General features: G+C 41.6%; 1 protein-coding gene across 1 annotated transcript in view; it reads right to left on the bottom strand.

Moving 5' to 3' along the window:
• The window catches only part of LOC124780139 (Down syndrome cell adhesion molecule-like protein Dscam2), a 513,871-nt gene that overhangs the window by 319,309 nt on the left and 166,692 nt on the right, over positions 1–27,870 (bottom strand). Inside the window, exon 6 of the mRNA XM_047253759.1 lies at positions 13,233–13,464. Within this exon, the coding sequence (XP_047109715.1) occupies positions 13,233–13,464 (232 nt within the window). The remainder of the gene's footprint in view (positions 1–13,232; positions 13,465–27,870) is intronic.

The raw sequence follows: 27,870 nt of genomic DNA on the forward strand, positions 1-27,870 counted from the left end.
ATAAAAAGAAATAGAATGTATTTTATCAGTCAATAAATCAGTTATACACAATGGTCCAACATGGTCCTCAACTGGTTTGGAATTTCAGATGACAATAGACCAGTAAGGTATAGTTTAAAAATGGATACAAAGCCATAAAGAATCATAAATGTTAATTATGCGGATGCATTTAAGAACAGGGAGCTATAACTGTTTCTGCTGATCCACAGGTTCTTATCATCAAAATTAATCAAAAGGAAATTATTAATAAAGTTGTTGTTGCAAACAGAAAAAATATTACATAGGAAAATAAAGCAAAGAAAAGTAAATCACACAAGATATAAATCAACTAATAAAGAGAAAGAAGTTTCAAGGAAACGACATTAGGAAAGTAATACAGTGCTCTGAAATAAAATAAAAAAAAGAATAAGCGTAGAGAATGGTGGTGGAGATGATACAATGAAAACAATATGACCATGATGAAAACAACTTATGTTGGACTTACATCTGTTTTCGTCAGAGAAGGTGGCAGATGAAATAGCAACTAGCAACAATTATGAGAAATTTATATAAGAACTTACAGATTTTTGTAACTGTTGCAGTCGAGATATCAAAAAATGATGGCGCACGGAGGTGTTCCAATAGAACTGTGGAAAAAACGTTAATCATTGAGTGGGAGTAATGTTTATGAGTCGTCTTTTGATTCCTGTTCTAAGTAATTACGGAAGTTCGATAAGGATCGAGACCAGTGTCCTTTGACATAATGTATATAGAACTTAGACTTCGTAATGAACCTGGAACTCTATACCTAGCATAGCACAGTTTGTACCGAACTTAAGCGCCGCATAATGTCGCAGTCTGCGATCCATTGTCCGGACCATGCTTGTGTGGAACGTGCATTTGATGAGATTCTCCTGAGGCACCCTAAATGTCACAAGGGGGTAATTGGAGGTAGCAAGGTGAGCGCACTCCAAGTTCTGAGTGGAATCCTTTACGTAACGTAAGTATGAAATATAAATAGTGTGTAACGACCTACGGAATGAGGACGAGCGGAACAACGAATGTCAAACGTAAACAGAAAGACTGCTTTTACAAAAGTGGAAATATCCATCTATTTTTATGATCTTTTTGTGAAGGGTACCTACTGTTCGCAAAAGAAAAAAGACAGCAGGTATAGAACTCGAGATATTTTGCCAGCGTCCAGTCTGCTGTTACAGAGACGGCTTACAGCAATGATTCTTTTGCCTGATGGCTAAAAAATTTTTGATTTATTTTATTCGAGAAAAAAGTAAGTAAGTTAGTTAGTTACACGTTCCATAGATCACTTGAACGCGTCTTTTATCGAAATGATGTGGAACGAATCAGTTTACACGATTTTGTACATGATTACTGTTAACATTAATGAACAAATTATCATTTTACTCCTACTCATGTCAATACACTTAAAAACAAGGATTTTTTTTACCAGTTTTTAAGTAGAGATTCGTCAGTAGAACAGAAGTGGTTGTTCAAGAGAAATGATTTGCTACCTGTCAGACATGTTACTGGGCAAACGGTCAAAACTTTTCCTTGTTTCATATTGAGCTACTCTCTGAGCCATTCTCAGCCTTAACAATGGTCAATAAAGGTTATTTTTCGTCTGTAGTGTTGTAGGTATGATTATTTATGACGAATTTCATTAGCGAAGATATGTATTGCGACAGCCTAGCTCCATGGAGAGGTACCTCCATGATGTCCTTGTGTGAATATCACACATTATTCTTACTGCTCGCTTTTGTGCAATCAATACTTTCTTTTTAAGCATTGGGTACCCCAGAAAACTGTTCCGTACGACATTATTGAGCGGAAATATGCAAAACATGTCAACAGTTATACGAAAAGCAAAAGCACCTGAACTTAATCGTTTGAGAAGCTCAGTAATATGCTTCTTCCAGTTCAAGTTTTCATCAGCTGGTGCACCCAAAAATTTGGAACATTCTACTCTACTTACCGATCGCTGCTCATGTGCTACATGAATTGTTAGTATGAGTATTTATTGTACAGAGCTGAATGTAGTGTGCCTTATTTTGAAAATTTAGGGAGAGTCCATTTTCAGAGAACCAGTTAACTCTTTGCAAACTATCATTTACCAACTCTTTTGTTGCTTTCGCTCTAATGGGATTTGTTACAACACTAGTATCGGACTGACGGAGGTAGAATTGTGAGGGCGGGTCGTGAGCCGTGCTTGGGCAGCTCAATTGGAAGAGCACTTGCACGCGAAAGGCAAAGGTCCCGAGATCGTGTCTCGGTCCTGCACACAGTTTTAATCTGCCAGGAAGTTTCAAATCATCGCACACTCCGCTGCAGAGTGAAAATTTCATTCTGGAAACACTAGCATCGCCTTCAAAAAGTACCAATTTTTCTTCTTGAATGCAAAATTGTATGACAGTGTCAGCTGTTAGACCCTGAAGGGTAGGTTCAGCAGCCTAATTGGAAAGGTTTTTCTTTCCTTCGCGCAAACTGGCACCTTTCCTTCGCGAATTGTGACAGTTGTATGTTTGAGTATATCTGACAGGTGTAGGTGACTGTATTGTGTGTGTGTAGTGTGTTACCCTTGTTGTGTTGGATAATGGGAGAAGGCGAAATCTGGTGCCGATACATAGCCTACTGCTCTTGAGTAGCACCAAGGTGCCCACCGAGCTTGTTTCCGTCTGATTGATGGATCATGATTGATGGATCACCATCAACAGTATCACAGGCCTTCACTTCATGAAACACTGCGGAAAAGTTTGGAATTTGGTCGAGGACGTTGGCGTAAGATGTTAAGGAAATTTGCGACCTCCCCCCTCCTCCGCTTTGCCCCAAAGGCAAATGGAAACATTCTCAACTGCACGCCATTCAAAAATCGGCCATGCCCAATGTTACTTCATTTCTATGATCTGACGGAAACCAGTGTATTCAACGAGGTAAAGCTGTTGACTGTTTGAAAAAATCTTCATTTTATGTAAGAGCTATCCTAGTAAGGGCCATACTTTTATGTCTCTTCGAATTTTAGCTTTTAGCTATGAGAGGTAAGCTGCCACTATTCATTTTTACAACTTGAACATTTCGTATTTATCTGTCGTTTTGACCATCGGATTTTCGGCAAAAGATGTATACATCTTTTCCCAGTAGCATTGTTTCTGATTCCGTGTAATCTGATTCGCCAGCTCGACGTTTTAATAAACTTTACTTGTGGTGAAACTGCCACGCAGATTAAAAATGCCTATTGGTTTGGGATTCGAACCCGGAACCTTGTTTTTGCGGGCAATATTTTTACCACGGAGCTATCCGGGCAGGACTCGAAACGTCCCTCACAGCTTGAATTCTGCTTTCCAAACTCCGCAGGAGTTCTTCTGCATACCTTGTTGGATTTTCCAAGTGTGCCTCTTAATAATTTCATAGAGGTAGCCTGAATTCATGTACTGTCTTTTTATCTTTTCTTTCTTTTATTCAATTCCATGGTTAAGAACTGGATCTTCAACCGAGTTGAAAAATACCAGTTTTTTGTACAAATGACATAAAATCGTTGTATGAGTCCGCGATCCTTATCACTAGTCAATAATTCTTCGTCTTGGTCGCTATTTATGTTTTTATTTTTTAAAAATATACACCTTTACACGTTTTGGCTACAGCCATCATCAGCTTCTGTCAGATTAACAGAACAAATGGGAAGTAATATTTTTACCACAAATAGAATAACGTCATTCTACATTTAAAATTTCGATACACAGTATCTCGTCAACTCACAAGTAGACACAACAGCCGTGAGAGGGCGACGGTACCGAAATCGACACCTTTTTCATGCCAGCATGTTAGTGCACTCAGACTTCGCAGCACGATTCCCCACATACTAGCTACGCAAATATATTTGTCACAAAATATTGTCCTGCTCATATTTCCGGCAATAAATGGACGTTCAAGATTGGCATTCTGGCTACACGCTGACCACATATACGGTAACTATCTCACTCGCAAAACCCTCCACGTGATGTGCAGTTGGTACAGTGGATAGCGTTTTGGATTATCATCCAGGAGATCAAGTGTTCGATTCTGGGTCGAGGCGAAATTGTATTTATTTGTTAAATGTAGCCTGCATTGTATGATATCTGGTGTCTTAATCGTCATACGGCGTTTACTGTGGGTCTTCTACAAAGCATTTCCACTTACGTAGTACGAATACAGAAATGGTAGTACAATTTTTTTCACTGGTCGTGGACACGAATTGTTTCACACCGCTGCCTCTATTAGATTCCAGACCTATTTGCAGTGAACCTTTCCCCAATGGTCCCATCGATTAGCAGCAATTACTATTCTTGTCACATTCAGGTCTATTACATTCGTTATGGTCTTACGTCATCAGTAGGGCTAGCAACGTGCTTTCAAATAATTTCCAAACATGTACTATGTAAATGTCGGACATATGTGGGTTAAGAAACGGTCTATACTGCAATATTATATGGCAGAAAGAAATAGGCAGATAAAAACAAATCTGTTTAGACCCAGATTCGAACACGCTGTTCACTGCACCAAGTGCACAGCGCTAGCGAAAATGCTAACAGAGGTAGGTACCACATATGTGAGTACAACGTTGCCAGAATGCCAAGCTTGAACGTCCATTTACTGCCGGAAATATGAATGCGCAGGACGATATTTTGTGAGAGGTATTTTAATATAGTTGTCATCCTCTAAATCTTCACCTCGCGAACAGGAAAAGATGTTGCAATACAGGTTTACGTAATTTACAGTAGAAATGAAGTTGTTTTAAGCTCTGCCTTGTTTGATTTTAAGCCATATGTTAAATAGTTTTTGACAACACAATCGTCCATTTTATTTTTATTGATTACTTTCTATGAAATGAACGTATGCTATTTTTTATGAAATTACTGTATGTTTAAATTGTAATCGGTACTTTGAATTGTAGCGTGACAATTCCTATCCGTTATTTTTATAGGTCATTTTTTGAAAGTCTGAAAGCTTAATTTTATAGAAATTGATATGAATTTTGGTTGACGAGTCCAACTCAGTTTAATGTCACCTAATAGCCAATGATTGTTGTTTAAGATAGGCTACCTCACAAACAGCATTAGTCACGGTACAAATCTACATAAATAACGATCAAGACGGACAAGTGTATTGAAAAATATCACATCTGTGTCTTATTTTTGAAATTTTCGTGCGAGCGGCTGCATATACCTTTAAAGTCAGGTTTTTATCCATGTATGTGTGTAACAGCACAGTAAACGTCTACACTATTCCATTTGATCTATAGTTCCATCTTCAACAACTATATCTGATCTGTACATGTTTCTTTAAGTACCCCTGTCTTCGTTTTGTCAACAGGTTTTTCAAATTATATGCTTTTGCTGTCTTGCTTAAAATAAAAACTGAATATTTCAGTTTAAAAACTGTTTTACAGTATCTGTTTGATAGTAAATAAATTTCACTTCTGCCGCGAAGGATGAGCTACCAGCCTTTAGTTATTACACTTTGTTGTTAAGATTAATCTAGAGATCTCTGCCGTTAACATGATAAATCTGAACTATGAGAATCAATATTTTACGAAGAGCAGTTTGAAAGCTTTCAACTACACCCTCGAAAAAATAGCTGATACATGTCTGCAGCTTGATACGCGCTGAAATAACTACGTCACAGTAATGTAGTATGCCGCTGAAAAGACAAAATAATTTGGCGCAGCCTGTTCATTGACGTAGTGCTTTATCGTGTGGTAAGTCTTTTCTGCATTTGAAGGGTAACAACGCTGCAACAATGCATGATGAGTTGGTTGAAGTGCACTGCAACAGTGCACCATCACACTACACAGTGGTTACTTGGAGACAATATTTCCACTTATGATTCTGGTTTTACCCTAGTTGCTTTCGGAATCATTCCTAAAGTATCCAGAAACACCTAAACCCCTAGATTTAGGGAGTGTAATTATAATACAGAACAACACATTATTTCACGTATTTAATGACATGAAATACGTGCAGGACCAGAAGCAAAAGCATTACTTTTACACCTTTTCGCTAGTTTAGCATGGCTCTGTCGAGTTTTAAAATTGAGTAACTATTTTCTAGCATTCCCAATTTTGTATGAAGCAACTCATTAAGGTTATCGTTGTTAAATCTGTTTCTTTTGTCCATGTTTACGGTTTTAGGAACATTGAATAATATTTCTACCCTAGAACTTAATGGCTGAACTGCGAATAAAAGTGAAATGACCATTTCGAGGTTTTCGTAAATAAAACTGCCTTGATGATCTTTCAAACTTAGTACCTTATTCCAGTAAACCTCATCTGGGAATTTTTTTAATTCTTCCTTGCCGTTAACCTCAAAATGCTTGGCTTTGATGACAGCTTGATGTTTCCATTCATTGTCTGCTTTCTGCGTGTTGCTTTTTCTCACAAAAAAATTAAAATGGGTAAACACACGGTTTCACAGGCTGTTCCTTCGTATTTCGTGCTACTTGGGGATCTATATATTTCGGAAAATCGAAAGGTTTCTCATCCAAGTCGAACCGTTGTTTTATCTGCAATATTATTGCCACAAAAAATTCCTGGCGACTTGCATAAAATTTGTTCATTTCTTCTGTTGGACTTTGAGTATGGTATTACAACAGCCTTATTTTAATTTCATATTACCTCTTCAAAGAAATGTCACGTTTGAAGATGAGATTCGGTATAATTCGCATTCACAAATCCTTACAACTTACGTGTGTTATTTTTCTCATACCAGATGATTATTACTAGGCACTCACAGCCTAAAGTTGTCACTGTATAACACAAACACGAAAACGTTTACCTTCATACATCCCGGAACCATGCAGTGGTATATCTGTTTTTCCACTATACTTCACATATCCCGGTTTAATTGATCAACTTTTCGTGTGATTACTGTCGGTGTAATACCACTAAGTTCCGATGTCGCCCTTAACAATGGTCATATCATAGTTAATATAGCAAGATAAAATTAGATGGATTACATTCAATAAGAGTTTGATTGAATCCCCTTTAATACATCGCTGGGGCCATCGAGTAAAGTAATATATTCTGTGGTGCTTACTACAAGTGATATGGTTACTACCTTAAGTTCGATTTCACCCTAAATTTCCCTAAATCCATGTCAAATTAAAGTAGCCCTAAACCACATATAACGTAAGACGTTTCACCCTAAAACGGATGAAATACCTAAAAGTGGAAACACTGGTTGGAGCAGACGCTCCAGGTGTTGTCAAACTAGTCAGATTGACTAAGAACGAGTTGGCACACTATCCCAGTGCTGAAGAATCGGGAATCTCAGGAGAAACTGAGAGCCTGGCGTTTGAAGACAGGCGTATCACGATCGAGACAACAGTAGAAAAAGTGAAAAGTAATCGTGGGTCACTTTTAATTCTATGATATTTTTAACAGGACGAAGTTCGTCGTCGCTATGTTCCACATCTCAATTCATTTTGCATGGGACACAGTCAAACAAGCTACTTCTCTTTCATATATAATTTTGCCTCACCCCTTATATTCTTACAGTATATTGATAATTTTTACTTTTTTGACCGTCTGACTACAACTGAACGAAAGACAATTTCGTGCCATACGCGTTTCGCCTTTATTCTCTGCAAGGCATCTTCAGTGGCCTGGAGTATGTACATATTTGTACTATTTAAGTTTATATTTTGGGGCAATGTACCTGTGGGTTATGAACAGTTCTGGGGGCTGGTTTTTGATGTGATGTTTATAACGCATAGACCTAGGTACATTGCCTCAGAATGTAATCTAAATAGTAAAAATATGTACATATTCCAGGCCACTGAAGATGCCCTGCAGAGAATAAAGGCGAAACGTATTTGGCACGAAAATTGTGTTTCATTCAGTTGTAGTCAAACGGTCCAAAAAGTAAAAATTATCAGTATATCATAATGTTACATGCAACTGAGGAAAAGGACTACAAAAGTTGAAGATGTTAATACACCTTATATTCTTTTTACATGACACCAAGTGATTATTCCTCTTTTCTCGGATGAGGAAAGCATTGTGTGGCAGACATTTCCAGAGTGGCTACGAATTGTTTTCGGTGTGAAACGATTTCTGAAGAGCTTAAATGCAGACTTTTGGGAGGGTACTTCAAAAAGTAAGTCACACGTTTATTATGGCAGGCCAAACAACTTGCATTGACTGTTGCACTACACTTCAATGTGACACAAATGCGTGACATTATTTTTCAACATAGTCTCTGTAAAGAACTGTCACAACTTTCTGCCAATCGTTCATTTCCTCGACGGTAGAAATCCGCTACTTGGTTATGGAGCCATTCGAGAACCCTTTGTGAACATCACTATTGTTGGAAAATCTCTCTCCCCCAGATGTTCTTACATTTTGACTGAAAGACTGTCTGGACATTGTGACCGATGTCGACGATAATCCTCGACGATCAGCAATACTCACATCTGTGCGACCTTGGTCAAATTGTTGTCGCCATTTCACTGTTGTTGGAAGCGACACTGCATTTGGTCCATATACCGCTAGAGTTTCGCTTTTAATCTGTGTGCAGTTTAGACGTTTAGCCCACAGGAACGTCACTCTTCCGCTTGTTTCAGCTCTGGAGTCCATTTCCAGGTGCCGCGTCATTTTCACCGCCGCAATGTTGCGCACGTGTTATCTGTACCGCAGCAGAACTTACCTGCAGCACATCCGGAGCATGTACTCTCCTTGATAGCCTTTTTGCGCAATGGTCTTGGCTTGGGACCACATGTGTAAAATACTGTCTGAAGTCACTACGTAACAGGAAGATTTCCGTCGAGTCATCTGTCATTGGGAAGAATGTGTCGAATTGAAGAGTGTCACGGTCGCATCTTGATTTTTTCGAAGTGACTTAAAGGTTTATGACCACGCCTCATATTTATCAGAATTTATAACGGGAATTTGGAAATTTGTGGTAAGTACCTATGGAACTAAACTGCTGAGGTCATCGGTCCCAAGACTTACACACTACTTAGTCTAACTTAATCTAACTTACGCTAAGCGGTAACGGTCGCATCTTGATTTTTTCGAAGTGAATTAAAGGCTTATGACTACGCCTCATATTTATCAGAATTTATAACGGGAATTTGGAAATTTGTGGTAAGTACCTATGGAACTAAACTGCTGAGGTCATCGGTCCCTAGACTTACACACTACTTAGTCTAACTTAATCTAACTTACGCTAAGCACAACACAGACACCCATCCCCGAGGGACGATTTGAACCTCCGACGGACGAGTCACATAAATAAAACTGTTTTAGAAATCTTCGAAACGTTTCTTAAAAGTTCTCAATGGAGCTGTGAGTAAACCTGCTGGGTAGGTACATCGTCTTTCGGGCAATAATTCTAGACCTTTTTGGACAGTTCTGAATTAATATTGAATGTCATATGCCACTGTTAGCTGGGGAAATCCCAACTGGGTGGGGTGGGGGGTGGGGAGCGTTCAACTGCCTGGTCGGAAAGGGTGTTCCTCGTTCGCACACATAGGACGCTTCCCATGCAGGTATGGGGCAGTTGTTTCGTGTGTGTATGTTTGTGGAGAGTAGGTGAGTGTAATGGATACGTGTGTATTGTAGTGTTACGTTTGTGTTTTATGATGATGAGAGCAGGGAGAGGGTGACACCCGGTGCCAGCACATGGATTAATCCACTCGAATAGCACCAATGGGGCCACCGAGTTGAACGTCATCATCTGACGGATGGCTGACCTTCAACAATCCTACAAGCCCTCACTTCTTGAGACACTGCGGAGACGCTTGGAATTTAGTCCAGGATTTTGATCAGGAATTCTACGCCACCACCTCTCCTCCCCTTGCTCGCCAAATACAATTTCTTTCACCACGAGGGCTCGAACTGGCTTTTGTGCAAGTCGAGTACTACTCTGAATAGTTTAGATTAGATTCAGTTTTCGTTCCAAAGACCCAAAAAATGAGATGATTCTCGTGGGTGTGTAACATGTCAGAAAGTATGACATAAAAACATAAAACATTTGAATATAATAGTTACTACTCTGATCATTTTCAGGAGATTTTCGAAGTAGGTGAATACAATACGGTAAACTGGAAGAGCTAATATTTACAGAATTAACACGCTGTCAGAATGAAACATTGTTATGCACTATTAATAAATTTACCATACACAAAATACCTAATCTTGAATGTTGTGACCAAGAGCTGTCACAACTGAAATCTAACAATTTTTACTTAAGCTGGCTTAACAGTCTCTGTTAAGATATTCATCTATAGAGTTGAAGGAGTTGCCTATCAAAAAGTCTTTCAAATTCTGTTTAAACCGTGCTTTATCTGAAACCAAATTTTTAATGGTTGCTGGCAATTTATTGAAAATGTGTGTTCCTGAATATTGGACCCCTTCTTGGACCAAAGTAAGTGATTTTAGGTCTTTATGTAGACTGTTCTTATTCCTAGTATTGATACTATGTGTTGAGCTATTGGTTTGAAATAGAGATGTATTACTTGCAACAAATTTCATTAAAAAATAAATATACTGAGAAGCAGTGGTTAGAATACAAAGTTCCTTGAACAGGTTTCTACATGGTTCTTGAATTTACACCACAAATGATTCTTATCACACGCTTTTGCACTTTAAAAACTTTTGCTCGGTTTGATGAGTTGCCCCAAAATATAATGCCAATGACATAAGGGAATGAAAGTAAGCATGGTATAAAAGTTTTTTAATACATAACTGGCCATTAAAATTGCTACACCACGAAGATGACGTGCTACAGACGCGAAATTTAACCGACAGGAAGAAGATGCTGTGATATGCAAATGATTAGCTTTTCAGAGCATTCACACAAGGTTGGCGCCGGTGCCGACACCTACAACGTGCTGACATGAGGAAAATGTCCAACCGATTTCTCATACACAAACAGCAGTTGACCGGCGTTGCCTGGTGAAACGTTATTGTGAAGCCTCGTGTAAGGAGGAGAAATGCGTACCATCACGTTTCCGACTTTGATAAAGGTCGGATTGTAGCCTATCGCGATTGAGGTTTATCGTATCGCGACATTACTACTCGCGTTGGTCGGGATCCAATAAGTGATAGCAGAATATGGAATCGGTGGGTTCAGGAGGGTAATACGGAACGCCGTGCTGGATCCCAACGGCCTCGTATCACTAGCAGTCGAGGTGACAGGCATCTTATCCGCATGGCTGTAACGGAACGTGTAGCCACGTCGCGATAGCCACGTCGCGATCCCTGAGTCAACAGATGGGGACGTTTGCAAGACAACAACCATCAGCACGAACAGTTGGACGACGTTTGCAGCAACATGGACTGTCAGCTCGGAGACCATGGCTGCGGTTACCCTTGACGCTGCATCACATACAGTAGTGCCTGCGATGGTGTACTCAACGATGAACCTGGGTGCACGAATGGCAAAACGTCATTTTTTCGGATGAATCCAGGTTCTGTTTACAGCATCATGATGGACGCATCCGTGTTTGGCGACATCGCGGTGAACGCACGTTGGAAGCGTGTATTCGTCATCGCCATACTGGCGTATCACCCTGCGTGATGGTATGGGGTGCCATTGGTTACACGTCTCGGTCACCTCTCGTTCGCATTGACGGCTGTTTGAACAGTGGACCTTACATAATCAGATGCGTTACGACCCGTGGCTCTACCTTTCATCGAACCCTGAGAAAACCTACATTTCAGCAGGACAATGCACGACCGCATGTTGCAGGTCCTGTACGGACCTTTCTAGATACAGAAAATGTTCGACTCCTGGCCTGGCCAGCACGTTCTCCAGATTTCTCACCTATTGAAAACGTCTGGTCAGTGGTGGCCGAGCAACTGGCTCGTCACAATACGCCAGTCACTACTCTTGATGAAGTGTGGTATCGTGTTGAAGCTGTATGGACAGCTGTACCTGTACACGCCATCCAAGCTCTGTTTGACTCAATGCCCAGGCGTATCAAGGCCGTTATTACGGCCAGAGGTGGTTGTTCTGGGTACTGATTTCTCAGGATCTATGCACCCAAATTGCGTGAAAATGTAATCAAAATGGTTCAAATGGCTCCGAGCACTATCGGACTTAACTGCTATGGTCATCAGTCCCCTAGAACTTAGAACTACTTAAAGCTAACTAACCTAAGACATCACGCACAACCGTGCCCGAGGCAGGATTCGAACCAGCGACCGTAGCGGTCGCGCGGTTCCAGACTGTGGCGCCTAGAACTGCACGGCCACTCCGGCCGGCTAAAATGTAATCACATGTCAGTTGTGGTATAATATATTTGTCCAATGAATACCCGTTTATCATCTGCATTTCTTCTTGGTGTAGCAATTTTAATGGCCAGTAGTGTATTTATATCTCCTACATTTGACACCATTCTCATTGCAAAAACAGACTCGTTTAGGAGCTTAAGCAATTCTGTGGTAGGCACTTCCCAACTGAATTTATTATCGAGTTGTAATCCTAGAAATTTAACACTGTCAACCTGTTCGAGCTGCAAGTCTTCATATGTAAACACATGCTGGAAGGAAATCTCTTACAGGTTCTGAACTGCATGTAGTGGGTCTTCTCAAAGTTTGATGACAGTGAGTTAGCTTTAAACCATTATTAACATCAGTGAAAATTTAATTAACAGCTATTTTTAAATCTGTTATCAAGTGTGAAGCAATGGCCTCTCAAGTTGCATCAACTTGAGAAAAAATTGCTTCTGAGGTTTTTCAGTATTAGTGTGCACTAACACCACTATTCTCTCTCCACTCCCCCCCCCCCCCCCCCCCAGATCCGCCCCTGGTAGCTTAATGGTCAGCATGACGGATTGTCAATGCTCTGGGCCCAGGTTCGATTCCTGGCTCGGTTGGGGAATTTTCTCCGCCCAGGGTCTGGGTGTTGTGCTGTCCTCGTCATCATCCCATCATCCTCATCGATTGCAGGTCGCCGAAGTGGCGTCAAATTGGAAGACCGGCACCCGGCGAACGGCCTGCCCGATGGGGGACCCTACCCATACGATGAAACTCCCCCCCCCCCCCCCCCCCTCCAGTTAGGAAATACTAAGTACCATAGGCAGCAGTCACCTGACTGCTCACTTGCTTGTGTTACACAACTCTGTTGCTGATGATGTCCCCAGCTACGACTTGCACACTACAATCCCGTGCAGTCCAACCCTGTTACATAAGCTGAAAATCATGTGGCCTGTCAAGGTGGTAGACGGTCCGGCGCAGTTCAGCGCTGGTGGCGACTGACCTCCGAGCCGCAGCTCCGCGGACGCCTGCGCGCTGTCGTCGTCCCCCCTGGCGACGCACTGGTAGACGCCGCGGTGGGCGCGCGTCGCAGCGGCCACGTGCAGAACCAGCGGCGACAAAAGGCGAGCGCGGCCGGCGGCCAGCGGCTCCGCGTTGTGCAGCCACTCCACGCTGCCCACTGGCGAGCCGGACACCGAGCAGTTGAACGTCGCCGACTCGCCGGAGTTCACCACCTGCCGGCACAGACAGGCACTGACTGCTTCGCCAGACGTAAGGCAGAACTTTACGAGGTGCGCACTCTCATGGAGGCAACTAGGTACCATTATTTCAGTCGCCCGAACTCTCCAGAACTTACCACCGTGGGAAGTACATCGACTGCCCCGTGAGAGTGTGTAACATATTTGGGGTTCCAGAATGAGATTTTCACTCTGCAGCGGAGTGTGCGCTGATATGAAACTTCATGGCAGATTATAACTGTGTGCCGGACCGAGACTCGAACTCGGGACCTTTGCCTTTCGCGGGCAAGTGCTCTACCAACTGAGCTACCCAAGCACGACTAACGCCCCGTCCTCACAGCTTTACTTCCGCCAGTAAAGTTTGGAAGGTAGGAGACGAGGTACTGGCGGATGTAAAGCTGTGAGGACGGGGCGTGAGTCGTGCTTGGGTAGCTCAGTTGGTAGAGCACTTGCCCGCGAAAGGCAAAGGTCCCGAGTTCGAGTCTCGGTCCGGCACACAGTTTTAATCTGCCAGAAAGTTTCATATGTAGGGTTGTTGCTAGCCGAACATTGGGAAACTCCTGATGGTTCAGCTAAATCCCTTTCGAAGGTAGGAAAACTGCAGACACAACAACATTGCCTTATAAGGTACAGACTGTGGAATGTGCCAGTGAGGCGAAGACACACGCTAAAGGACAGAATGGGTTCTGAGTCATCCTGAGGGGAAAAGATAGTAACTTCAAATGTAAACTGATGTCTGCAAAAAAATGAGAAACAAAAACATTTTAAATAAAAAAAAATGTAAATTTTATGACCAGCACAGTCTAATTCCCCTGTTAAAAGCTTCTTGGGTGAGATAATGACTAAGGTGACAAAAAAAACCGGAGAAGGTATGATGAAAGCAATGGTGTTCGCGGAAGATGATCTGGGGAAACAGGAAGGAAGAGATCAGGAACGGCTAGAGGCATGAGAAGATCCTGTGAGACAGTATCGAATGAAATTTGATGTAAACAAATGAGGGATCCTGGTTACAACCAGAAAGAAAGTTAGAGCAACTAGTGGAATAAGGACTGAAGGTTAGCAGTTGAAGAAGGTGGAAAGTGTCAAGTACTTGGGAATGATCTATTGATACGTAATCAGCATGGTTTCAGAAAACATCGTTCTTGTGCAACGCAACTAGCTCTTTATTCGCACGAAGTAATGGCCGCTATCGACAGGGGATCTCAAGTTGATTCTGTATTTCTAGATTTCCGGAAAGCTTTTGACACCGATCCTCACAAGCGGCTTCTAATCAAGCTGCGGGCCTATGGGGTATCGTCTCAGTTGTGCGACTGGATTCGTGATTTCCTGTCAGGAAGGTCGCAGTTCGTAGTAATAGACGGCAAATCATCGAGTAAAACTGAAGTGATATCAGGTGTTCCCCAGGGAAGCGTCCTGGGACCTCTGCTGTTCCTGATCTATATAAATGACCTGTGTGACAATCTGAGCAGTTCTCTTAGGTTGTTTGCAGATTATGCTGTAATTTACCGTCTAGTAAGGTCATCCGAAGACCAGTATCAGTTGCAAAGCGATTTAGAAAAGATTGCTGTATGGTGTGGCAGGTGGCAGTTGACGCTAAATAACGAAAAGTGTGAGGTGATACACACGAGTTCCAAAAGAAATCCGTTGGAATTCGATTAATCGATAAATAGTACAATTCTCAAGGCTGCCAATTCAACTAAGTACCTGGGTGGTAAAATTACGAACAACTTCAGTTGGAAAGACCACATAGATAATATTGTGGGGAAGGCGAGCCAAAGGTTGCGTTTCATTGGCAGGACACTTAGAAGATGCAACAAGTCCACTAAAGAGACAGCTTACACTAAACTCGTTCGTCCTCTGTTAGAATATTGCTGCGCGGTGTGGTATCCTTACCAGGTGGGATTGACGGAGGACATCGAAAGGGTGCAAAAAAGGGCAGCTCGTTTTGTATTATCACGTAGTAGAGGAGAGAGTGTGGCAGATATGATACGCGAATTGGGATGGAAGTCACTACAGCAAAGTCGTTTTTCGTCGCGGCGAGATCTATTTACGAAATTTCAGTCACCAACTTTCTCTTCCGAATGCGAAATTGTTTTGTTGAGCCCAACCTACATAGGTAGGAATGATCATCAAAATAAAATAAGAGAAATCAGAGCTCGAACAGAAAGGTTTAGGTGTTCGTTTTTCCCGCGCGCTGTTCGGGAATGGAATGGTAGAGAGATAGTATGATTGTGGTTCGACGAACCCTCTGCCAAGCACTTAAATGTGAATTGCAGAGTAGTCATGTAGATGTAGATGTAGAAGTGCTATAAAAGAAAATGTAAGAAATGAGAAAGAGATCGGTGAACGTGGCAGACAGGCAAAAGCATTTCTGCGAAGTGTTAGGGGCCTGGTTTGGAACGATGACGTCCTATAAAGAAGGAAAGAAGTAATATATAGAGGTTAACACCTCGTAAAAAAAAAAACCTGGGCCCATCTGGCTCCGGATGGTAGCACCCTGTGAGGGCCCATGCATAGGGTTACATGCGAAGCCCCAAAATCCAGACACGTCTGCGTGGCAGCCACCGGTACTCTGGTCAGCGTCTGTTGGCTCTGTGAGCTCGGCTGTAAGTTAATCTTCTGGAACTCAAAACTCCAGTCGAAATTATGTGAGATCCTTCGTGATTTCACCACCAATACCTCAACACAAACCAATAATCATGACAGAACGACGGGAAAGAATCCACTACCCTGGGCCCCAGTCAGTAAGACTGGGTAATAGACCTGATCATCGGATTCCAGGGGATCAGGCATGTCATGAAGAGAAGAATCGGAGCCTCTCAAAAACCCTCAAGTTGAAGAAAGTATTTTACATGGGAACACTCAACACCAACACACTACTGAGGCCAGGTAAACTGAAACAATTAACAAATGCCATGGATAAATACAACATCAAAGTTATGGCAATACAGGAAACACGATTTGCAGATGAGAAACACTTTGATTCTGAAAATTACAGGATATATAAGGGGAAACCAGCCATAACCATCCCAGGAAGAAATCTCAAACTCTTCGGAACTGGTTTTGTAGTACATAAATCGATACTGGACTCCGTAATAGATTTCACCTCAAAATCAGAAAAAATGTCGACACTCACGATAAGATCTGGAAACAAAGCCTATACATTAATCAATGGACATGCCCCCACAAACAATTATAGCAAGAAGAACCCAGAGATGATTGAGGAATTCTGGGAAGATCTGGAAGAAACTACCAGCAAAATCCCCAAGAATCACATAAAAGTGTTACTAGGAGACTTCAATGCCCAGTTAGGCAAGGAAAGAAAACTCAGAGACACGACAGGGAAACACACGGCCCACATGAGAACAAACAAAAATGGAGAAAACTTGATAAACTTCTGCAGAAATTTTGATCTGAAAATCATGTCAACGCAATTCCAGAAACCACACAGAAAACTTGTAACTTGGAAATCCCCCAACCATGCTCTAGGAGAATTTCAGATAGACCACGTAGCAATATCCACAAAAAACACCAGAGAAATAATGAACGTAAGAACAAGGAAAGGAGTTTTCGAATCTGATCATCACCTTCTCCAAATTAAAGTAAAATTTATACCCAATAGACAAATCAAGAGAACCAACAGATCTTTCAGAACAGATCCAGAGTACCTACAAATAAACAAGAAAGAAATAATAGAAGAAATTACGAAAATCAACAGCAACAACTGGACAGAACTGTCAGAAAAAATAAAAGAACTGATAAAATTGGGGCAGCCACCGAGAAAAAGAAAATACCGATGGTGGAACATGACATGCGACAGGGCCATAGAAGACAGAATACAAGCCTGGAAAAAATTTAACAGCCATAAAACACAAGAAAAATGGGAAGACTTCAACAGGATACAGAAAAACACTTCAAAAATAATCCGAAGAGAAAAAAGAGGTTACGAAAACAGCAGGTTGAAGGAGATAGAAGAAGACTTCACCAGAAACAACACACGAAATTTTTACAGAGTATTCCGAGAAAATTTGACAGGATATCAGCCAACAAGCTTATGCTTCAAAAGACAAGATGGAACACTGGAGACAAATCCGAAGAAAAACTGTGAAATATTAGCCAGATACTTTGAAACGTTACTTAACTGTGATAAACCAAAGCAGAGGTTACAGTTTACAAAACCAGAACCCAACCGGGACTCCGAACCCCCAACATATGAAGAAATCGTGAAAATAATAAAATCATTGAAAAATAATAGAGCACCAGGAAAGATGAACTGATTACAGAAATCTGGAAATTAGACCATGAAAAAATTACACCCAAAATTCATAGTGTAATCAAAAACATCTGGGAAACAGAAAAGATACCAGAAGAATGGAAGTCAGCCCTAATACACCCCCTCCATAAGAAAGGAGACAAAACAGATCCTAATAACTATAGAGGGATTTCGTTACTGCCGGTGGCATACAAAATTCTATCAAAAGCTCTGTTAAATCGCCTAGAACCTCAGATAGATCCACAGATCGGAGAATACCAAGGAGGGTTCAGGAAGGGAAGATCATGCAGTGAGCAGATCTGGTGTCTGAGAACATTATTAACAACGAGAAAGTCCAGAAACACCACAGTAACATTTGTTGATTTCAAGAAGGCTTACGATTCCATAGATAGAGAAACACTTTTTAATACACTAGAAGAAATGAAGGTAGACAATAAGACCAGAAAACTAATTCAGGAAACATTAACAAATACAAAGTCAAAAGTGAAGTTCAAGGGCGAGATCCCAGAATCTTTCGAAATCAAGACAGGAGTGAGACAGGGAGATGGCCTGTCACCCATTTTATTTAACGCTGTTTTAGAGAAAATTATCAGGACGTGGGACAAAGGAGTCAATGGGGTAAAGATGGGGAGAGAGAAAAATAGAACCGTCAACATAAAATGTCTGGCCTTTGCCGACGATATAGCCATCATTACAAATGACAGAAAAGAAGCCAGAGAAGCCCTAGAGATATTGCATGAAATCGCAGCCAGAACAGGACTACAAATATCATATGAAAAAACCCAGTACGTGGACACAAAATCTGCAGACAGAAGCCCATTGATAACAAAGTACGGAAAGATAACACAAGTAGAAAGTTTCAAATACCTGGGAGAGATTATACAGAAAACAGGACTGAATTCAACAGCCAATGAAGAAAGGGTTACAAAACTACAAAAAGCATACAGACTTACCTGGAACCATTACAATAAAAGAAATATTTCTGTCAATGCCAAATTAAGACATTACAAAACAGTAGTCTTACCTGAGGCCTTGTATGCCTCAGAAACAACAGTAATCAGAAGAAGAACTAAAATCAAAGAAATGGAAAAGCAAGAGAGGAAGATTCTGAGAAAGATCTATGGGCCAGTTCAGAGACAGGGGATCTGGATAAAGAGACCAACAAAGGAATTGTACAAACAGGCAGAGACAATTACAGACAATATCAGAAAAAGAAGGGCAAAATTCTATGGGCACATTCATAGGATGAATGAAAATAGGCTGACCAAGAAGAGCTTTAACATAGTGGTGACGAATAAGGTGAAAACTAACTGGGTAAAGGAAACCATGGAAGACCTCAAAAATCTAAACATCTCCACTGAAGAAATATCAAACAGAGGAAAATACAGAGAAAAAATCAACAAACAGAAATTCGAAGAAACACCAAAAGAGAAGAAACCAGGAAAGAAGTGGACAGAAGAGAGGAAGAAGAAACACAGTGAATTTATGAAAGGTTTTTGGGAAGAGAAAAGAAAGAGACAGAAAAAAGTGCCATGAATTTGAAATGTACCAATTTATGTACCATATTGTCATTGTGAATATTGATTGTGTTTTAACGCTCTCCTTAATGGGGAATTAACGATAATAATAATATAGAGGTTAACTACATCCTAATATTGACATATGCACCTGGAACATAGGTAATGAAGAGAGACGTAAGCCGATTATAGGCGTGTTCCTCTGATGCAGGATAGGGGTAACAAAGAGAGATAGGATGAGGAATAAAACGGCAAGAGGACTAGTGGAAGAGGAACTCTCGCAGAGCACGCTAGACACATCAAGGCTAAGATGGTATGCGCACTTAAAGAGAATGGACAACAGGAGGATTCCCAAAAAAATACATGAAATGGAGATGCGAAGGAGACGACCTAGAGGAAGACCACGAGATAGATGGATGAAAGGTGTGGAGGAGTGTGTTGAAAAAAGAGAAGAGGACTGGACCAGAGTGAACACTGAAACATGTGCGAAAACAGGACTAGATGGTGAAGCTTATGTTCGAAGCAGAGCCAGCCTGGGGCTGGAAACCAAGTTGATGATGAGGGCTAAAAGAGGACTTAAAATGAAATTAACTGTACGACGGAAAGTCTCGAGTATCATCACGAATAAATGAAGTTACATGTCTACAGTCCTTGTAACATTGCAAACCCTCGCGCTATAGTACTGCGTCACACCACTAGAGCAGACAAAGCACTAGGGAACATCCCTTGGATAACGTGGAGATTGGCTGCAACTCCTCTGGCCACGTGTTACGGTGCTGTGATGGGGGGATTTCAATGTTTACAAGGACTGCAGACATTTAAGAGCAAAGAAACAAAAAATAATTACGCAACTCCTTTTTTGTAGGTCATAATTAAAAATTTACTCCTACCACTGGTAGGGGAGAGTGTTGTACCTCGGTACACTTTTCAGACTTTTGCCTCTAGCAATTTCTGTAATAGAAGTTAAATATATATTCTTATTACATTTGTAAATGATAACATTCACTTCTTGTATACTTCGCTATATTTCTGAAATTTCAAAAATTCCTTTGTAATACTTAGATTTTCCAGTTGTGAGAAAAAGATCCAAGGTACAACACAGTCATGTCTTTAGATTTTCCAGTTGTCAGAAAATGATCCAAGGTACAACATGGTCACGTGCCTAGGAACAAACATTCGATTGAAACTTAGAAGCGGCGCAGTCGAGAAATCTTGTCAGTGTTTAATCACGTGTCTGTTAAATTATTACTCTACTACATACCAATAACCAGTAAATTAAATCAAATTAAGCAGAAGAATGATTAAAGACCAAATTACAGGTTAAATACATCCTGAAACAGAAATTACTGGAAACTAACATAAATTTCAATATCCAAGCCGTTTGACACAAGGTGTCCAAGTATTTTGATTTCTTTTGCTCCAAAGAGACACCTTCTTGGATTAAGGTTCAGTCCGCCTTGTTGGAGACACTTAAGAAAGGCCCTCAGTCTTTTTATGTGTTCATCAAATGTCTCTGAGAACACTATAATGTCATCTAAATAACAAAGACACATCGTCCACTTCACGTGACTTAGAAGATTATCCAACATCAGTTCAAAAGTTGCTGGTGCATTACACAAACCAAACGGCATGAACTTAAACTCATACAGGCCCTCAGGGGTGATGAATGCAGTTTTCTCGAGATCAGCCTCATCTACTTCGGTTTGCCAGTATCCCGAGTACGTGAAACTTCCTGGCAGATTAAAACTGTGTGCCGGACCGAGACTCGAACTCGGGACCTTTGCCTTTCGCGAGCAAGTGCTCTACCAACTGAGCTACCCAAGCACGACTGACGCCACGTCCTCACAGCTTTACTTCTGCCAGTATCTCCTACCTTCCAAACTTTACAGAAGCTCTCCTGCGAACCTTGCAGAACTAGCACTCCTGAAAGAAAGGATATTGCGGAGACATGGCTTAGCCACAGCCTGGGGGATGTTTCCAGAATGAGATTTTCACTCTGCAGCGGTGTGTGCGCTGATATGAAACTTCCTGGCAGATTAAAACTATGTGCTGGACCGAGAATCGAACTCGAGTAGGATGTTTCATATCAGCGCACACTCCGCTGCAGAGTGAAAATCTCATTTTGGAAACATCCCCCAGGCTGTGGCTAAGCCATGTCTCCGCAATATCCTTTCTTTCAGGAGTGATAGTTCTGCAAGGTTTGCAGGAGAGCTTCTGTAAAGTTTGGAAGGTAGGAGACGAGATACTGGCAGAAGTAAAGCTGTGAGGACGGGACGTGAGTCGTGCTTGGGTAGCTCAGTTGGTAGAGCTCTTGTTCGCGAAAGGCAAAGTTCCCGAGTTCGAATCTCGGTCCAGTACACAGTTTTAGTCTGCCAGGAAGTTTCGTATCAGCGCACACTCCGCTGCAGAGTGAAAATCTCATTCTGGAAACATCCCCCAGGCTGTGGCTAAGCCATGTCTCCGCTATATCCTTTCTTTCACGAGTGCTAGTTCTACAATGTTCGCAGGAGAGCTTCTGTAGAGTTTGGAAGGTAGGAGACGAGATACTGGCAGAAGTAAAGCTGTGAGGATGGGGCGTGAGTCTTGTGATGAGTCCTGGAAGTCCGACACTATACGGCCTACTCGTTATTTCACTGTCCCTAACCCACTTCCATAGGTGCTCACAACAGTAGTACGCCAACAGGCGACCAGATTCGCTGTTCCAGAGATAATGTGCTCTTTGTGGATTCCCACATTTACGGCGCGTATCTTCGCTGTGAGGACTGTCCATTGGTCTCCCTTCTGCTTACATTCTTTTCAAACTGTTTCACTTGCCCGCGACACCACAAGGAAGCATTCAGCCTCGCTGTGAACAATGGTCATAATGTTTCGACTCATCAATGTACTTCCCTCCTTTACCAAATGAACTGAAAACTGTTGCATGGGATGAGCCGTGGCGAGCTGGCGCCAGTGTAATTTTGTTCATGTATCGTTGAGATCGATTGGTTGAGCTAAGTTATCGTCGCTTTTCGCGTGTCTTATCTACCGGGTTGGCGGGCGAAGCGAGTTGGTTGTGAGCCTTCGACGGGTAACCCTCGAGCTCTTGTGACATTCGCGGGGAGACGAGTGTCAACGGCTGCCAAACGAGAGTGATGACCGTTACACGTTGTGGTGTGAAATTGGTTGGGCGTTTTGCCGATATGGGCAGCTTGGAGATACAAGTGCTGTGACTTCGCTGGGAACAAAATTTGAAGGCAAGCGGCGAAGCTGTGGAACCCGCTCCCTCGTATTGTGTACCTGATATGGAGTAAGTCGTCGTTATTGTTGTTGTTCACCGACGCACTCAGAGATTTTAAATTTTAATATTATGGTGAGACTTTCATAGTTGAACCTTAAGACGGTGTGGAAGAGTTTAGTTGACCTAGTTAAATAGTGGCCGTTATTGAAAATTTTCTCAGAAGTTTTACTAGTGCTTTGTGTCTCTTGCAATCTAACGGTTTTATGTTGCCTTTTTTAAAGCCTGCACTCTACTAATACAGTTGTCCATGTGTAAGTGAGTCAAAGGTTCTGCCGAGTGTTTCTATGATTCAGAGTTATTGGAATGTCTTTGTGATTCGGTCAGACACTTTTAATTACGCCAGCGCCTTGGTGGGGAGTGAAATGTCATCCGAGGTCTACGCCTGGCAGTGTTTAAGAACCTGGCCACTACCGGAGCTATTGCCATATCGTCTTCCAAAGTTTTAGTATTTATTTTCCTTTCCGTCAAGGCGGGATAAGCTGGTAGATACATATATTTTGTATGTAACCTGTTGTATATGAACTTGTTTTCTTAAATACTAGGGACTGGCAACTGGCTAGACCTTAAACTTCATAGCATCTGCTGACTTCCTTATGGCCGGCCGGGGTGGCCGAGCGATTCTAGGCGCTACAGTCTGGAACCGCGCGACCGCTACGGCCGCAAGTTTGAATCCTGCCTCGGGCATGGATGTGTGTGATGTCCTTAGGTTAGTTAGGTGTAAGTAGCTCTAAGTTCTACTAGGGGACTGATGACCTCAGAAGTTAAGTCCCATAGCGCTCAGAGCCATTTGAACCATTTTTGAACTTCCCTGTGCAGTCTTTTCTAGTAATTTTTTGTTAACATGTCTAAGCACGTGAACATTTATTTTTTAAAGATCAGTGTTTCTATTGTACTTTTTTTATTTAAGTGGTTCTATAATGTTATGTAATGGCATCTTACTATTGCAATAGTCTTCAGGTGTTATTAAGTCCCTCTTTACCTGTAATTGTTTTCATTGTATCTATTTTAAGGGAAGTCCTATATGGGAGTTTGAAGTTGTCAAGTTAGTCAGTAGCCCTATTTTCTTAATTTGGAATTGTTTGTTAGAGTACTGAGTACGTTGAGTTCTAACAGTAATTGTCAGTTTTTTTAAACGGGTAATGTCAATAAACTGTCTTAAATATAAATTGTGACTACCAACTATAATTCCCGCTTCCTCTTTTATGGCATTTAAGATATACCGTGTAAGTGTGGTACGATTAAGGAATCACGTATCACGGGAACTAACGTTTTCGAACGCCTATCCAAACATTTCTCTGACTAAAGTCACAAGAAATAACTTCGTACACTTACTCTGTACGTTGTTGTTGTTGTGGTCTTCAGTCCTGAGACTGGTTTGATGCAGCTCTCCATGCTACTCTATCCTGTGCAAGCTTTTTCATCTCCCAGTACCTACCGCAACCTACATCCTTCTGAATCTGCTTAGTGTATTCATCTCTTGGTCTCCCTCTACGATTTTTACCCTCCACGCTGCCCTCCAATACTAAATTGGTGATCCCTTGATGCCTCAGAACATGTCCTACCAACCGATCCCTTCTTCTGGTCAAGTTGTGCCACAAACTTCTCTTCTCCCCAATCCTATTCAATACTTCCTCATTAGTTATGTGATCTACCCATCTAATCTTTAGCATTCTTCTGTAGCACCACATTTCGAAATCTTTTATTCTCTTCTTGTCCAAACTATTTATCGTCCTTGTTTCACTTCCATACATGGCTACACTCCATACGAATACTTTCAGAAATGACTTCCTGACACTTGAATCAATACTGGATGTTAACAAATTCCTCTTCTTCAGAAACGCTTTCCTTGCCATTGCCAGCCTACATTTTATATCCTCTCTACTTCGACCATCATCAGTTATTTTGCTCCCCAAATAGCAAAACTCCTTTACTACTTTAAGTGCCTCATTTCCTAATCTAATTCCCTCAGCATCACCCGACTTAATTAGACTACATTCCATTATCCTTGTTTTGCTTTTGTTGACGTTCATCTTATATCCTCCTTTCAAGACACTGTCCATTCCATTCAACTGCTCTTCCAAGTCCTTTGCTGTCTCTGACAGAATTACAATGTCATCGGCGAACCTCAAAGTTTTTATTTCTTCTCCATGAATTTTAATACCTACACCGAATTTTTCTTTTGTTTCCTTTACTGCTTGCTCAATATACAGATTGAAAAGCATCGGGGAGAGGCTACAACCCTGTCTTACTCCCTTCCCAACCACTGCTTCCCTTTCATGTCCCTCGACTCTTATAACTGCCATCTGGTTTCTGTACAAATTGTAAATAGCCTTTCGCTCACTGTATTTTACCCCTGCCACCTTTAGAATTTGAAAGAGAGTATTCCAGTCAACATTGTCAAAAGCTTTCTCTAAGCCTACAAATGCTAGAAACGTAGGTTGCCTTTCCTTAATCTTTCTTCTAAGATAAGTCGTAAGGTCAGTATTGCCTCACGTGTTCCAGTGTTTCTACGGAGTCCAAACTGATCTTCCCCGAGGTTGGCTTCTACTAGTTTTTCCATTCGTCTGTAAAGAATTCGTGTTAGTATTTTGCAGCTGTGACTTATTAAGCTGATAGTTCGGTAATTTTCACATCTGTCAACACCTGCTTTCTTTGGGATTGGAATTATTATATTCTTCTTGAAGTCTGAGGGTATTTCGCCTGTTTCATACATCTTGCTCACCAGATGGTAGAGTTTTGTCAGGACTGGCTCTCCCACTGCTGTCAGTAGTTCCAATGGAATATTGTCTACTCCGGGGGCCTTGTTTCGACTCAGGTCTTTCAGTGCTCTGTCAAACTCTTCACGCAGTATCATATCTCCCATTTCATCTTCATCTACATCCTCTTCCATTTCCATAATATTGTCCTCAAGTACATCGCCCTTGTATAGACCCTCTATATACTCCTTCCACCTTTCTGCTTTCCCATCTTTGCTTAGAACTGGGTTTCCATCTGAGCTCTTGATATTCATACAAGTCGTTCTCTTATCTCCAAAGGTCTCTTTAATTTTCCTGTAGGCGGTATCTATCTTACCCCTAGTGAGATAGGCCTCTACATCCTTACATTTGTCCTCTAGCCATCCCTGCTTAGCCATTTTGCACTTCCTGTCGACCTCATTTTTGAGACGTTTGTATTCCTTTTTGCCTGTTTCACTTACTGCATTTTTATATTTTCTCCTTTCATCAATTAAATTCAATATTTCTTCTGTTACCCAAGGATTTCTACTAGCCCTCGTCTTTTTACGTACTTGATCCTCTGCTGCCTTCACTACGTCATCCCTCAAAGCTACCCATTCTTCTTCTACTGTATTTATTTCCCCCATTCCTGTCAATTGCTCCCTTATGCTCTCCCTGAATCTCTGTACAACCTCTGGTTCTTTTAGTTTATCCAGGTCCCATCTCCTTAAATTCCCACCTTTTTGCAGTTTCTTCAGTTTTAATCTACAGGTCATAACCAATAGATTGTGGTCAGAGTCCACATCTGCCCCTGGAAATGTCTTATAATTTAAAACCTGGTTCCTAAATCTCTGTCTTACCATTATATAATCTATCTGATACCTTTTAGTATCTCCAGGGTTCTTCCATGTATACAATCTTCTTTCATGATTCTTAAACCAAGTGTTAGTTATGATTATGTTGTGCTCTGTGCAAAATTCTACCAGGCGGCTTCCTCTTTCATTTCTGTCCCCCAATCTGTACGTATGACTGCAAAAAATAGTATTTGCGCGACAGCTACAGACAATGAAAGACCGACACGGCGCGCTGAATATTTGCTTTCATTAGTGAGGAACTGGACAGCTTGTGGAGACACTGCTACAGTTCATTGTGTGTATCTATCTCCAGGATTCGATTTACTGGCATGTCTCTACGAAAGAAAGTGGGGAATATACATTTTATCGTGCAACTGTATTTTTTCATTTCGTAAATTTGTCACTTCTGCTAACAACGCAACGTGCTCTGAAGTTTGAATGTGTAACATCAACTCCATTTTGTTCTCATTTTTTTCGCCAAAGAGTTGCGGAAGGATACTATAAATAAGCAAAAAGGTTAGACGTGTGTCTGTGAAGAGCCCGTATTTGTTTCGCGAGAGAAAAATGTAGTTCGTGTAGGCAGGCGCACATATCTGCTCTTCGGCAAAGTTATGTCGCCCGAGAGCTCCATGAATATGGATGAGCGTGACGCGGTTCTCTTCACCTCATCGTGCTGTCGTTTGCCAGTACTGCTGCCTTTGAGTCACAAATAATTACTTAGGACTTTAAAAATTGAAATTGCGATCTCTGACGGGAAGTGCCGTCGCTGCAATGTGAATTCATCTGGCCACTGCAGTACCCTGGAGCAGAGGTTTTCCCTCTTTAAACACTGTTGCAGGAAAGAGACTCCCGAGTTGAAAACCTTTTTTATGCTTTCACTTATTTTTATCTTTCAGGTACCACGAGCAACGAACATTAGTTGAAGTTATCTGTGAGTTCATAGCTACAGTATTCAGTATTAACGAACAACGCCATGTTACTTGAAGCCTTCTTCTTTCTTTCAAGTTGGCTTTCGGAATGTGCCCTTGCATCCATCTCAACAGTTGAAAATACGGCGTGCGCCGACAGTTCAGAAAAATCGCAAGGGCCAAGCCGTATCCTGTTACGAAGTTAAATATGCTTAGACTTCTCATGTGACACAGTGCTGGTGACTTCGTGTCAGTGAAGACGGTACGAAGACGAGGACAACACAAAACCCATTTCCCGAGCTACCAGAAGGCATCACGCAGTGGAACCACAACGGATGGAGTCAAGAGGCGTTGTGTTTCTTCTGCTGTCTGGGTGCTCTCTGGTGTAAGTCCTTACAGGCAGTTGAATGTTAACGTACAAGACATAGTGGATATAGAGAATGTTCCTTCTAATACACTATGGCCATTAAAACTGCTACACAATGAAGATGATGTGCTACAGACGCGAAATTTAACTGACAGGAAGAAGATGCTGTGATATGCAAATGATTAGCTTTTCAAAGCATTCACACAAGGTTGGCGCCGGTGCCGACACCTACAACGTGCTGACATGAGGAAAGTTTCCAACCGATTTCTCATACACAAACAGCAGTTGACCGGCGTTGCCTGGAGAAACGTTGTTGTGATGCCTCGTGTAAGGGGGAGAAATGCGCACCATCATGTTTCCGACTCTGACAAAAGGTCGGACTGTAGCCTATCGCGATTTCGGTTTATCGTATCGCGATATTGCTGCTCGCGTTGGTCGAGATCCAACGACTATTAGCAGAATATGCAATCGGTAGGTTCAGGAGGGTAATACG

Source organism: Schistocerca piceifrons, chromosome 1 (assembly GCF_021461385.2).
Source record: "Schistocerca piceifrons isolate TAMUIC-IGC-003096 chromosome 1, iqSchPice1.1, whole genome shotgun sequence".
NCBI lineage: Eukaryota > Metazoa > Arthropoda > Insecta > Orthoptera > Acrididae > Schistocerca > Schistocerca piceifrons.